The sequence below is a fragment of the Pagrus major genome, chromosome 23 (genome assembly GCF_040436345.1).
Source record: "Pagrus major chromosome 23, Pma_NU_1.0".
NCBI lineage: Eukaryota > Metazoa > Chordata > Actinopteri > Spariformes > Sparidae > Pagrus > Pagrus major.
In genome coordinates this window covers 15,342,910-15,357,136 of record NC_133237.1, presented here as the reverse complement: position 1 = coordinate 15,357,136, position 14,227 = coordinate 15,342,910, and the positions used below count along the sequence as shown (strand labels likewise).

The window sequence follows — 14,227 nt, the reverse complement described above, 5'->3', positions numbered from 1 at the left end:
CCCGCTGCCTCCACCCCCACCCTGGACCTCCATCCTGCCTTTATTCCGGTGCATGATGTGAGCCGGTGGAAGTGATTTGTGGCGGTGTTGTCACAATTCGCACTGCCTCCCAAAACTGTTCCCTCTGCAGACAAGCAGGAGCAGAGCGTGGCAGCCATGACACCTCTGACCAGGTGATCATAATGCTGCTGCAACTGCAAACAACCCAGTGATTTGGGGTGCTTGTCTACATTTTGTCGACTGTGTGGGAAACACTGGGAACCACAACCGGTCACACACACACGCACACACACACACACACACACACACACACATTCTGCATGGGATTGCCCTCTTATTACCCCTCCCTCCTTCACTTTCCCTTTCACACACTTAAACGCATAAATACATGCAAAGTGAGATGACATGCAGGCTCTGGGCAGTAAGGAGGCGTATCATATGGAGTGGCAGCTGAGGATGTGAGACTAATCTGACAGGTGCAGGCCGGGAGAGTGACAGCATGGGAAGAGGAGGAGGGGTCACCGCTCGAAAGAGGAGGACTGAGAAGATTAATGGTTCTCTCGCTCTATCAGCAGACAGGCGTCATCAATATCGTCCTTATTGTCTTTGCTATCGGTGGCCAGAGATTGTGTACGGAAAAGGGCAATCAATGCACCATCACGCGTAACTTATCCCAGTGATTTGTAGGATAAGAGTGTGTTTAAGAGGCGTATTAGCAGGTAGTTACTGAATGTGGAACTGTGTGGTGGTGCGAGTCCTAAAGGTTTAAACTAACAATATGTGATTTGGGGAACTACCCTGTTTCACTTTCTCGCCGACAGTTAGATGAGTAGATTGATCCCACTCTCATGTTCGTGGGGCAAAATAAGCCAGAAGCCAATTAGCTTAGCTTAGCAGAAAGACAGGAAGCAGCGGGATACAGCAAGCCGGGGAACAACACCAGCTAAAGTAAACACAAGCAAGCAGTAGGCAGCATGGTGGCCAGTGACGATGTTACGTTGATCACCGGTTTGTACATTTTACTACAGTAGCAATTATGTGCCACCACTGCATGTTGACAACATGTCATCACTTTGCGTGGTGGGAAATACGTCAGAATTTAGCTGTTCACCTGGGTCTTACGTTTAGATCACAGCCGAGCTGACGTGATAAAAACCTGTGTCCACTGCAGAGTCAATTGATCCTGGTGTAAATGCCGAGCGTGCACATTCCCATTGCACACAAAAGCCTGATCGTAGTGGGTTTAAGTGGGATTTTTGACCAGTGGAAAAGAGGTATTAGTGTTGCTCCTAAAATGATTTGGTTACCTTTGGACAGATCAGCTGGCTGTTTCCCCGTATCCAATATTTATACTAAACTAGGCTAAACTGTTTGGTGTCAGTAGCTACAGAAAGAATATTTAATTAGGTTAAAAACAAAATAAATTTGTCGTTGAATGAGAAAACATCACTTACGCGGCTGTTGGATGTGTCTTTCTATCTAATTGTATTAGTTTTATGACAAACTGTGACTTTTTGGAGTTGAAATAATATCTTTTATATTGACATCATATGTGTGATTCACGGCACAATTCAAACAGGATGAAAAAAATATTTCTCTCCATTGCCATTCACTACCATACAAAGTTTTTCTGAATTAAGGTCCTGTGTTGGGGCGTGCCTTCGCCTCTCTATATAGGAAAATCTGGATAGGGTCGGAACAACATGAGTCCGGAAATGCACTTTTACTGTACAAACAACACAAAAACTAACAGTAATACAGTTTATTCTGATTTACGGATGTGATTTATGTGAATGGATTGTCTTGTTGTGAGGTGGTTATGTGTAATTTGGCCTCTTTCTTGCCAAAGCGATCTTAAACTGAGTGATTAAGCATTATGAATGTCATGTTTGCATTCATATCCATGGTGCCATCATCAGATATAAGCAGCTCAGAGGAGGACTCCCGCTGCAGTATTTATAGCGGGTGACAAGGCACCTGTGTATCACTATGATCATGAGTGAGGCTCAGTCGCTGACTAATATAGCTGTACAGACAGACAGCAGACTAACTCGGGCTCTGCCTGGTGAGTTAATGAGGAAAACACATGATCTTAAGTGTCATGTGTCTACTGGAACAACAGTGACTCAGTCACCGTCTGTCATGTTTCCTTTTGGTTTATGTACCATATGTTGTATGTGAAGACTGTCTCTCTTATCTCTGTCTCTTTCCCTTAAAGTTCAATTTTCCCCTCAAAAATGTTCAACCTCCACATGGTTTCGTCTCTGTTTACTCTCTCCTTCCCCTCATTACATTGCCTCCTTGCTGCCCGGAGGTCGCCTCACCTCGTCTCTGCTCCACACAATGAACCACAGAGGTGACAGCAGGGTGGCCGACGCACAGGCCCGCACGCTGCATCTGTTTCCAGCGACGTGCATCAGGATGAGAGCCGCTGACCTCACAGGATACATTAACAGTGACAGGATGCAGGTGTCCAAAATTAGCAGGAAGAGAGTCTAATTTTAAAGATCACTGAGTTTCCACACACACATCCCTTTTTTAACCAAAAGCAGTATATCGTACGTGGGTGTGAAGTAGGACAGTTGGAGCTGTTTTCGTGCGACAGTTATTTTGTGTATCAATATGACAAGTGCTGACATTTATTAAGTCTGACTCAAATATTAGTTTCTAAATATGTGAATAAAAAGACCAATATAACAGTCATATCCCCTATGGAACAAGCATATGTTGACATATACTAAAAAATATAATGCAATATATTAAAAATACATTTTAGTATATGGAAGGAGTTATATTTGACATATGACATATATTTGACTACGCATGCTAACATACTGCCATCTTCTTTACTCTCCTTTACTCACTGTAACATTATGTTCATGAAGTAAAGCACATTTATCCTCCAGCTCCAGTTGGCATTCAACAATAAAGAGCATAAACACTCCACAATGGAGGTCACCTCCGCAGATCACTGCTCCAATCAGGTTAATAAACAGGAGTGAAGATAAATCCACATTTTAATCCCAAACGTCTTTTGTTTCGTTTTGATAAAGAGCCCCGTAGCAGCAGAGATTTAAAACTGTATTACAATATGTCTGTGTGTTTGTGTGGCAGTTCAGCCTCTGACTGACCTCACAACTCGCCCCAAACTCAAGTTCTGTCTGTTGTTTTCTTTCAGTCTCTGTCCACTTCCTTCTAGTCTCTGTACATTTTTTATGACACTAAATCAGAAAACTCTCTGGTCTTTTTTATGTCTTAGTTGTAAAGATGGGGTTTGATGGAAAAGGTGCTGTTGAGTTGCACTATGTGAAGTGTTAGATCCCGAGTATACCTCTGTCCAGGAGGTACTGGACCAGCTCTCCGTTATAAAGGGTGAGGATGTGTAGGATCCAGTTCTTGACTTTTACCCAAAACAACAAGGCTGTAAATGTGCCAGCTAAAAAGCTATTTATAATTTTATTCTTCCTTTGTCGTGTTGTGAAATGTTCTGACTTGGTCTCTGAGGTAAAGGTAGTATGTTTAGTGGGATAATCCTGACCTCATCTGTTCGTTATGGTGACGTAAACCCTCCGGCTGTCACTGCTTGTTCAGGATACCACAAAACCTGTAGAGGTCACGACCTTTTGAAGTAGCATGGCCCAACGGAAGGAGGGGAGATATTAAAGGTCATCTAAATGTGACCTTGTCAGGTCAACTTAAAACAACATATATGTAGATCTGTAGATGTTCTGTATCTGGAGGACAGGACACATACATTTCTTGCACAAACACAAAAGTCTTATCTGAACACTTCAAAGACCGCCACATGGACCGTAGCACACTTGTTTTCATTCACTGAGCCTTGGAGACCTTTCTGTCGGCTCCTCAGGTTTCTCAATGGCTCTAAACAGGATTTAACCCCTGGAAGGTCAGGGTGAGGTCAGTGGAATAAAGGCAGCTCTAGGATTTACCTTCCTCCTCCATCATCCACTCACCGTGTCAGCATGCTTGAAGTGACATATTGTTTTCAAAGGACCGAGGTGGATGAAGGATGCTCTTTTTATCCCCACTGCAGAAATGTCACCCAACACAGAAAATGGGGTAACGTTTTTTTTTAATGAAATTTCTCAACAGCTATTGGATTGACTAGCTTGAAATTTGCTACACACATTCACGTTCCCCTCAGGATGAATTGTAGTCACTTTGTTGACCCCTTGACTTTTTAGCTAGCTCCACCATCAGGTCAAATTTCATTTTGCCCAATAGCTTCTGTCCATCACCGTCTATTGCGGGTTCACTTCAACCAATTAGATTAACAGTAGGAGAGCCAGTGGAGAGAAAAGCAAAAACATCTTGTCCGCCTTCAGTGCAGTTCTTTGTACTTCTCTCAGTGAAATGATAACTGATGCTATAGCAGCATCTCTTGCAAGGCAATGGATTTGCAGCCATGTTAACGCTTGTTTGTCACATCTGTAAGTGTGGTAAGCAATGGGACGTGAGCAAGGCTAAAGTCTTTATGGGCAAGTCTTGCCACTCAGCAGCTATCTTGGCATCGCCCCCAAAGCTAACAAGACCAGGCCCTTATCTAAATGAATGGGAAGAGAGCCAGAACTTCACTTTTAATGGTCACCTGGACATAAAAATGGCGTGTATAGTCATAAATCTCAGCTGAGCGTTGCAACGACGCGATTGGCTGATATCTTTCCCGATTCGGCTGTGGCTTTTGTTGGGGAGGGGTGGGACATGTGTCTTTTAGTGGTCTGTCTCTCTCTTGCAGTGTCTCTGGCATTAGTGCAAATTAACAAATGCTAGCGTGCTAACATGATAATCTAAGATGGAGAAGGTGGTAAACAGTATACCCTCTAAACATCAGCATGCTAATATTGTTAGCATGTCAGCGTTTACCTTAAGCTGAGGGGCGACTGAGAGATTAGAGGGCATGGCTCGAGACTCGTAGGCTTGTTAAACAATTAATATCAGAGAGAAATGAGACTACAGCTCTACAGTTCTCTAAAGGTCCACAGCCTGTCCCTCCCTTTCTCCTCCAGCCACTTCATCCCGATCCAACGCCTAACCTCTTGAGGTCCTGTGTTACCTCCACCCCCCTGCACAATTGCCCAATCAAGTGGAAGCTGCTGTGTCTGGCATCGGGCAGTGTTTTGGGACATGGTGGGGTGGGGTGAAGGGGAGAAGCTTTGCCACCCAAATTGACCGCAGAGCCCCCATGTCTGTGGAGTCCTGAAGAGAGAAAAGATTGGGGACATGGATTTTGGGAATGGGGATTATTGGACAAGATCATAGGCATGCCTTCACAGATAGCCGAGCGCTCATTACACACATAGCACGAGACTTTAACTCAGTCAGTCTGCCTTCGACGCTCAGACATACTGCCAACCCCCCGCGTGGAATCAGACACCACACAGACAGATAATCCCACCAAAAGTCTGTCATTTGATGTCGCCCCCCCCAGACTCACAAGACACAAATAGGCATGTATGTGTTATGCATACGTACACACACACACACACAGCTGTGAGGATTTGCGCTCCCAGCATGCAACTATTTTTTGGGGGGTTCGGGGAGAGTAAAGGATTATTGATTTATTAGGACACTGGCCAGATGTACCCACACGCCTGACACACTGGGGGGAAATTCAATGACACCAACTCTGCAGCAATCTCGTCCGGCAATATCAACATCTGTTTTGTGTAGAGAGGAAGCTTTTGGCATTGAGTGCTTTCACTTCCCTCCATTAGTAATGGCTTTGCGATTACTAATGGAGGCCTTTTCATTCATGTCTAATAAACTGAAGGTCCATCAATCCGTCCACACAATGACTGACTTCTGTGTCGACATCGCAAATCCCAGGTCTCTTGATCTGCCCCTGCTCTTCATCCATACGCCATTTTCCATCTCTTCATCTCAGCTCTTTGCTTTCTCAGCCTGTCAACAATCTCTCCCTCGGCCTCTCTTCACCCTTTCGGCATTCACGTCACGTCCTCGTCTCCCCATTTTGAGATTTGATCCAGGGAGTAAAATCAAAACGATGCAGTAGCTGTTTGATATTTAAGTGATACACTGAACAGGGCTAAAACACAGCCTGAGCTCAGAGCGCATGAAGGTTTGCTGCCCGATGTGGGTTTCTGTGCGTCTCTGTGTATATGTGAGCTTGAGCATGTAAATGGAGCTGGCAGGACCAGCGAGCAGGACCAGACTCAGGAAGGAAGGAGCTCCACTCAAATTAATCTCCACTGGATGGCCCAGTAAAGGAGCGGAGCCATTTTTGGGAGCAAGGAGCCATCTCCTAGGTGAGTGCTATGGCAACAGCCAATGTGGGCCCCAGCTTTCAGGGCTGTCCTTTTCAAGCGCCCGATCAAAAGTGGCAGGCCAGGTTTTTTTGTTATGTGGCGTCTCTTGCTCTCTCTCTTGCCCATTCATCTGCCGCTCCTTTTCTCTCCCTGCATGACATGGTCCTGGCCTCGTTCACCAGGGAGGCTGTGAGAAGACTGCAGAGGGCGAGTGTCTGTGGGAAAATGTTGCCAGACAACACAGGGGTATGTGACAGTGAGGGCAAGCTAATATGGTCTGGGATGAATAGGGAATATACGGCTAGTCGAGATAGATTGTCACAGCTACGTTCTTGCAGTTGCATCAAACTTATGAGAACTGCAGAGTCGATGCTTTCCCCTTAGTCTGCTTGAAAGTTAGCAAGTTTGAACACACGAACGATATGAACTATTGATTGCACAAAATATAGGCAGAGCTTCTTGGTCTGACATGCTTTAGTGCCTTAAACCTGCATTCTTTCGTATGGCCAGTTTGGGGCGCTGCTAGTGGTTGCAAATAGTAGTACGAGTGCATGTAAACTTATGAGAAAATGACCCGACTTCTCACATGATTTATACTTTAGTTAGTAAACATTTTCCTAATGAGTTTATGGTCTCAATCGTTAGCTTCAGGTCTTATTCAATACAGCATGATGTTCACTTTCTAAATTTAGAGTAAAATAGATGAAAAAGCAGTGTACACTTTAGGGCATGACTACCTTGTGATTGAAAAGTTGCTACCATAGCGTGTCCCCAGGCCAGTCATGAATCTAAAAAGGGAAATCTGGATACAGCGTCGGAGGCAAAGCCCCGTTCATTCCTCTGAAAGCTGCTCAGTGGTGCGTGAAGCTAAAAAAGCTTGACCTCTCGGTATAAAAGTACTCAGGGAGCGTGCGCACTGGAGACTTCTGCTGGCCAAGCTGGCTAACTTCCAGTCCCCAGCTAACTTGAAAGGGGACAAAATTATTTAATTGTGCACCTTTTCTAGACATTCTGAATGTGATCAGGGGTTGGGACGATCCAAAAAATGTATCCATTATTTTACAGCCACTAATTTCACAATGTAAGCTTATGTGATAAAAAAAGCTTTTTGTCCCCCTGTGCATCATGTGACGTTGTAATTCCACAGTTTGGCCTCTGTGTCTAATTGGCTTCAAAGCCTGGTGCTCATCGTGGGGGCTCCCCAGGTCCACCCACTTGTCCAGACATACCCTGCGTTCCATTACCCATACTACCATACTATTTAGTATGCCAGAAAAAAGATTTAGTACGTCCAAATACGAGGTACATTATGTGAAATGCAGTATGCCAAAAACACCAGCATGTTAGCATTGTCTTTGTGAGCTCATTAGCATCGGTTCAATACAGCCTCATGAGTCACTGGAAGGAGCAGCTGTCCACTCATTATATCACATATCTTTTTAGTTTTGTGCAGATTGTGGTCCCAATGTAGTGGATGTAATCTGTTGTTTATTTGTTTCGCTGCACATTTATTTTAATTGTCTGCTAATGTTCATGTTTTTGTGTCTAGTGACTCAAAAGCACAGAGGCACATCTCAACGGGTTTAGCCTAAATAAAATGATTTAACTACCTTTGTTAAAAATTGTGGAACACTCAAATTCCCCAATGAGCGTTTATTTGCAAAAATGATTTGAAATCATTCTGCTTTAATTTACATTTTACACAGTGTCCCAACTATTTTGGAATCAGGGTTTGTATTTCCAAATATTCAGATGTTGAATTTCCAGAAACTGGTTTTGCTCAACATCTTCTGGAAATACTTTCGTATACTTCATCCTAAAACAACGACAGAACTGACATCAGGTGTGTTATTAGAGTTTATTACAGTTATAGAACAGTGATTACCTGGAGTGTTACAAGGTGCATGTCAACCAGTACAGTAGTCGCTAAAAATAACATCACTTAAAGGTTATTAAAGTTATGTTCACGTCACAAAACACATGCTGAATAATTCACTGCATCTCTCCCTCTGCCTCTGACCCTCTGGTTGGTAGATACATTCAGGAAGTGCTTCTATATTTATGTTAACAGAGAGCCACCTTGTGGATAAATGAGGAAGTCCACGGGAAGCAATCACCTAGATTGAGACTATATGGTTTAGATAGGCGTTTCATTATTATTAAATGACGAAACAAAAGGTTCAGCTACAAGTGCACAACGAAAATGTTCATCTGATTCCCTGCATTTAGGATATATTTACCTGCATTTTTAATAGCCAATAACCTCCATGTTCTCCCTGACTGCCCCACCTAACGTGAACCCATGAACGGGCGCAGCCAGCCAAGATAGCGAGACACTTTCTGGAAGATGTATCCTTTGGTGCAGTCGGCCCCTGTCGGCTGGCTGACCACCCCAGTGAGGAAGAACACATCCCTGTAAAGGGTGAGCAGGGGGCTGCCGGAGTTCATGTCGCAGTCGGCATTGGCCCGGGGCTTGGTGCAGCCCATCTTATTGGTCATGAGGTTGGGGTGAGTCTCCAGACACTGCGGCAGGCGGTCGTACGCCAGCTGGTTGAGCAAGAGCGGGCCCTGGAAAGAAGCAGCCTGCGGGATTTCTTTCCAGCCAGTGATGATGGGCGAGTACTCCCCGGACATCAGGATGCTCTCTGCAAAGCTTTTTTCCGGCAGACATGCAGCAATCACGTTTCTCTTAAAATTGATGCGGTTGCCAAGCACGAGCACAGCCAGGTCGTATTCAGGGCGGCCTTCCACATAGCGCTGATGGACATGCTTGTCTTTGACAGGCAGCGTCTGCTCTCCATCTTCATAGTTGGTGGTGCGTTTGCCTGAGGAGGTGCAGGTGAGACAAGACATTCAGGATGAGGGTGTTTCTCAAGCTCAAGCACACATGCTGACATGTAGAGCTGCCACGGTTAGTAGATTAATTGATTAGTTGATCGACAGAAAATTATTTTGATACTTGAAGGATCGTTTCAGTCGTTTCTTTCGCAAACATGCCAAACCTCTGCTGATTGCAGCTTCTCAAATGTGAAGATTTGAAGCCCATCTGTGACTTAAGTGATAGTAAACTCAATGTTTTTGAAATTAGAACTGTTGGTAGGACGAATCGAGACATTTGAAGATGTCACCTTAGGCTCTAAGAAACGATAACAGGCATTTTGCATGATTTTCTTCAGAAGAGCAAACTCTTCAACAAAAGTTGAAACTTGTTCGGTTGATTTTTTGGGTAACCTTACTCCAAATCTCTAACCCGAACTCTTCCATGCGTCCTTTGTACAGTCCTGTTTAAAGACCTGATCTCCTAATTGTTATTTTTTTCTCTGTATATATACTTAAGAGGGTATTTTGACCACATGGATGTATTTAGCAGATCCTAAAGTTGCACCATTAAATGCTGTTTCTCTAATTAGTATTTGCAGTAACAGAGGTAGAGGAGTGTGTTTTGTCTACTCACCGACAGCCACGTGGATAGAGGTGTATTTGTTGGCACACTGAGCTGAAGTCAGGACCAGGTTCTCCTTCAGAATGACTCCGCTACAAAAACCTGTGGACTCTGAACTCTTCAGGAGAGCCTGCAAACAGCACAATGAATCCCTGCATCACTGACTTACCAATAAAAAGTGGTTTACTGTGTGACCTGTGATGTGTTTGTGTGTGTTTTCCTACCTGCCAGGGACACTCTGAAGAACCACAGTGTAGTTCTTCAAAGTTGCTGCGCATGTTGCTGGTAAGTCTGTCAGTCCACCGACTCATACTGGATACCTTACCACAGGGGTTTGTGACTGAGAGAACAAGGTGAGATGGTTACTATTACCTCATTAGATTTTGCCTTAAATTTATTGTTGATAGTTTTTTTGCTCTTTTGTACAGTCTGCGCTTGAAAGAGCTAGCTTAAAATTTAAGTGACTACACTCTCCTGTGAAAGCGAGCAGTAAAGCTTCAGCCTCATTTCTCATAATCTTGTCAATGATTTTCTTTATTTTAGTAGCCAGCTAGGCTAGCTAACTGGCTAACCTCGCTATCGAGGCGATGATCAACATGTTTAAAACCCTGCATAAATAAACAAATGCATGTACAAAGCTAACTGAAATGTGAAGTAGCATTGTGCGAGTAGCAAATACATGAGAGGCACAAACTGGGGCTTGGCTCGTTCAACAAGCAAAGGTTCAGGACAAGGTGTGTGTTCACGCTTGTAAGTCAGATAAGAAGGTGACTTTAGCGAGAAAGCTAATGCGGGTTGTTGTTTAAAGTCAAGAAAATGACATAATTCTCTCCTTTTTGTGTAATTGCATGTAATGCATTTTACTAATTGAATTATTCAGCTGGAATTGAAACCTTGAAACAGACGTACCTGCAGGCTCACACTTATTCCTGTCCGAAGTACTGAGCTTCCATCCCCAGGCGCAGGAGCACTCGTAGGACGTGTAGCCCGGTTTACAGAACTGTGTGCAGCCTTTGTTCTTTTCCAGGGTGCACACAGTCTCATCTGCATCGTGGAAACAGGAGGTGAAATTTGTAGCAATCACACACACCAAAATGAGAAGTGAATTAACAACGGTGATGTCGACATCCGCGCTTCACCTTTCTCACAGTGGACCCCGGAGAAACCCGACTTGCAGACGCAGTCGTAGCCTCCCACGCTGTCCGAACACATGGCTCCGTTCTTGCAGGGCTTCTCAGCACACTGATCTCCGTCTAAGCGCAGACAACAAGTCTATGAGACGATGTAATGTGGTGCTAATGACTGCACAGTGATGGAAAGTCATTTTAACAGAGCACTTACCCACATAGACGGCCCAGAAGATATCCTGAAAAGAGAGCATATGCGTGATAAGTGCGCAGTTAAAGCTGCAGACTGAAATAGACAAATCAACAAAGATGGTGTAATGCTAAGACAGTGAAATCCTGGAGCTCACCGTGCGGTACGAGTCCTGGAAGACGCTTCTGGCCTGCTCGTAGGTGCACACTTTCTCCATGCAAACCTGCTCCAGGGTGGGTGGGTTACTGCCATCGACGTTCCTCTTCTGACGGGAGATCACCGAGCTCGCCTGCTGCTTGTCCAAGAACACTGGAGGAACAGTTCATGTCTAAGCTGGTTCATCCACAACAGACTGAACTACAGACTTCAGTTTGAACTGGTTTGCCTGAACAGATTGAGCTGCTGCTTGCCAATAAAGAGGCTCGAAGGAATCTGCACAGATCTTGTGTGATTAGCAACTACAGTTTTTGAGAGTTTGCAAAATAAACATGACATTTTTCAAATAATTGATTTGGTTAAGGTTAGGGTTACCATTTTGCTGATTCACAACTACTAAAATTGTTTAGTTATTTCTATTTCATTGCATTAAAAAACAAATTACTGCATCGGCGTCTCCCTACAATATCCGTGTGTTTGGATGCAAGCTGTTCTCAGAGGCCAGAGATTTTCTACTTTTACCTTTACTTTCTATGTAACGTCACTTTTGACAATGACCCTCATATCATACTCAGCATGCTGCCATCTCGACCTCCTTTAACTCCTCACTTCTCTTTCCTCTCCCCACTACACCATCTCGGAGCTCTGCAGACTCATCTGGCTCCACACCGGCTCACCTGTCTGGGGGGTCTGAATGGCGGCCACAGCCCCCGCCAGCAGACACAGCAGAGCGGCAGATGTGGTCGAGGAGCACATGGTGACACTGGGGCGTGCGATGAGTCAAGTAGTCGTTGCAGCAGAGGTCGATGTGTACTCCTTCAAAGACAGACAAAGTACAGACATGTAATTGGGAAAAAAATGTTTAATGTTAATGCCGAAGTATCCTTGAGTAAGATACTGAACCCCGAAATTGCTCCTGACGCGCAGTTGGCACCTTGTGTGGCAGCCTCTGCCGTCAGAAAGGGCCCTGAGATGAGCTGGCGAATCGTCCAGGGATATACCCTGGCCTCCGCCCATATGAAAACTGGGATTGGCTCCAGTAACCCCCGCAACCCCTTGAAAGGGGGGATAAAGCGGCAACATCCCCGCGACCCTCACGGATAAAGCGGTTAAGAAAATGAGATGAGATGAGATGTTTAATGTTGTATGAGGTTGCAAAATCAATTAAATACTGTTGCCTATTTTTTTTAACTTTACTATTTCTCTTTCAGTGATTGTTTGGGGAGCTCTCATTGGCTACGATGCATTAGTGGATACCTCTGTGCCACTTAAGAGGCTGCTGCTGATTATTAAGTCTCATTCCAAGATTTTATGTTTTTATGTTTTTTTTCCCACATTTTAAAACAAGTCCCAGTCTACTTCAGTTGTTTAGGAGAATGCTGCAACGTTGTTTTGCTGTGAAGCTCCACAAATGTTTCGACGACTACGAAACTTCATCTGACTGTCCATTGTCCTGGGGGTGAGTAGATAATGACTGAAATTTCATTTTTGGGTGAAATGTTCCGATGAAGTTTGAAGAATGTAATGGCCGCATAAATATAATAATAATAATAATAATAGATAATGTTCTGGTCATTAATAAACAATTAAAGGTGCACTATGTAGTTTTGGTTACATTTTAATCAGAAGAGAAAGATCTTCATTGACAGATTTTCTTGATGCATGTGCTTCTGCATGTTTCAGCTAAGAAACCACTCCCTGCTCACATTATAGTGCTCTTAAAGCATGCAGCCATGTTTTTAACTTTTGTTTTATTCTGTAAATATCTCTAAATTATCACAATAAATATGGTATTACTTATTTAGTTGACATCTTGCAGATTTACTTGTTTTTCCTTTCTTACATGGTGTTTATCCGTGTGTTTAATACCTGGATGTGAGTAGCATGACCATGCCATTCAATAATAAAGTGCAGTTTGATCATGTAGCTTGTGATTTTCGATGTTGTAGTAAATAATGGGATGATGATTTATAAACAAAACTAATTTCTCTTTATTATGGGAAGTCAATTGAAACATCCCAGTGCAAATGAAATAAAACACCAGGTTGTAAATGTGACTAAACTCTTTTGTTTTATTATTATTATGTTTTCATTATTTAATTATTCATGAGAGGCCAGTAAATGACGTCATAGCATCATCAGTGATAGTGCAGTTTTTCTGCAGCTCATTGCTGCCCTGAAGCCTCACTGGTTTATTTATTATTATTTTTATTCTAAATTGTTTACAAACAATAAACAAACACCTCCGTAATAATGTAAAGCACGTTTGTTTCAGCAGCTCAGAGGAGCTAGCTTCTTTATGATAGCTTTCTGACTGTGTAGCTCTCCTACAGCCTGTTAGCATTAGCTCATCTGATGCTACACAACACAGAAGGAGCCAGAACAAATATTAACGTGATAATAAAACAGGATGCTGCGTTTTATTAACACGTTTAAAACGCATTTAAACGCGTCAAAACACTCACAGGTCCGTCATGTTTTCGGTTCAGGGCGGGTCACTTCAGCTGACCAACATGGGTCTGAGTAACGGTGCGAAACAACAACAACAACAACAACAATAACAACAACAGTCGGTACCTACAGCTGCGGACAGGATGATGGTTCCGGTCCGGCCTGGTCCTGAAACACCCCCGCAGCCTCCTGAACGGATCGGGCCTATCGATCAGAACTAACAGATGATGGTGATGAGCACACCCGAGCCTGCTCCCACTGTTCACTGTTGGTGGTGGTGTTGTAATGACGGAGAGGAGCCGGCGGGGGGCGCTGTAGGACAGAGCTGACTGTCACTGTGCAGCACGTGATGCCCCGCAGGTGACAGGCGGAAGTCCAGTCCTTTTTTAATGTCTAAACAAACTAAATAAACAAACTCTCTTTGTTTTCGTGACTGAATAAAGATAATAAACAAACTGACCTTAAAGGACAACACAGTTTCATACTGTTTAACTTATATGTGGCGGACCCTGCCACCTTTCTAGCTTCAAACAGTGTTTTCGGGACCTTATTTTCCTCTGAGAGCAGCTTGTTT

At 43.8% G+C, this 14,227-nt stretch overlaps 1 protein-coding gene across 1 annotated transcript; it reads right to left on the bottom strand.

Annotated features, from left to right (window-relative positions):
• Window positions 1–8,131: 8,131 nt before the first annotated feature.
• On the bottom strand, window positions 8,132–13,895 carry proza (protein Z, vitamin K-dependent plasma glycoprotein a). The gene is made up of 9 exons (XM_073494319.1): window positions 13,784–13,895; window positions 11,880–12,018; window positions 11,204–11,355; window positions 11,071–11,095; window positions 10,869–10,982; window positions 10,639–10,773; window positions 9,954–10,069; window positions 9,742–9,859; window positions 8,132–9,112 (listed from the first exon to the last, which is right to left on the bottom strand). The coding sequence occupies exons 2-9, from the start codon at window positions 11,956–11,958 to the stop codon at window positions 8,577–8,579; spliced, it is 1,275 nt and encodes a 424-aa protein (XP_073350420.1). The 5' UTR covers window positions 11,959–12,018; window positions 13,784–13,895; the 3' UTR covers window positions 8,132–8,576.
• Window positions 13,896–14,227: the final 332 nt, after the last annotated feature.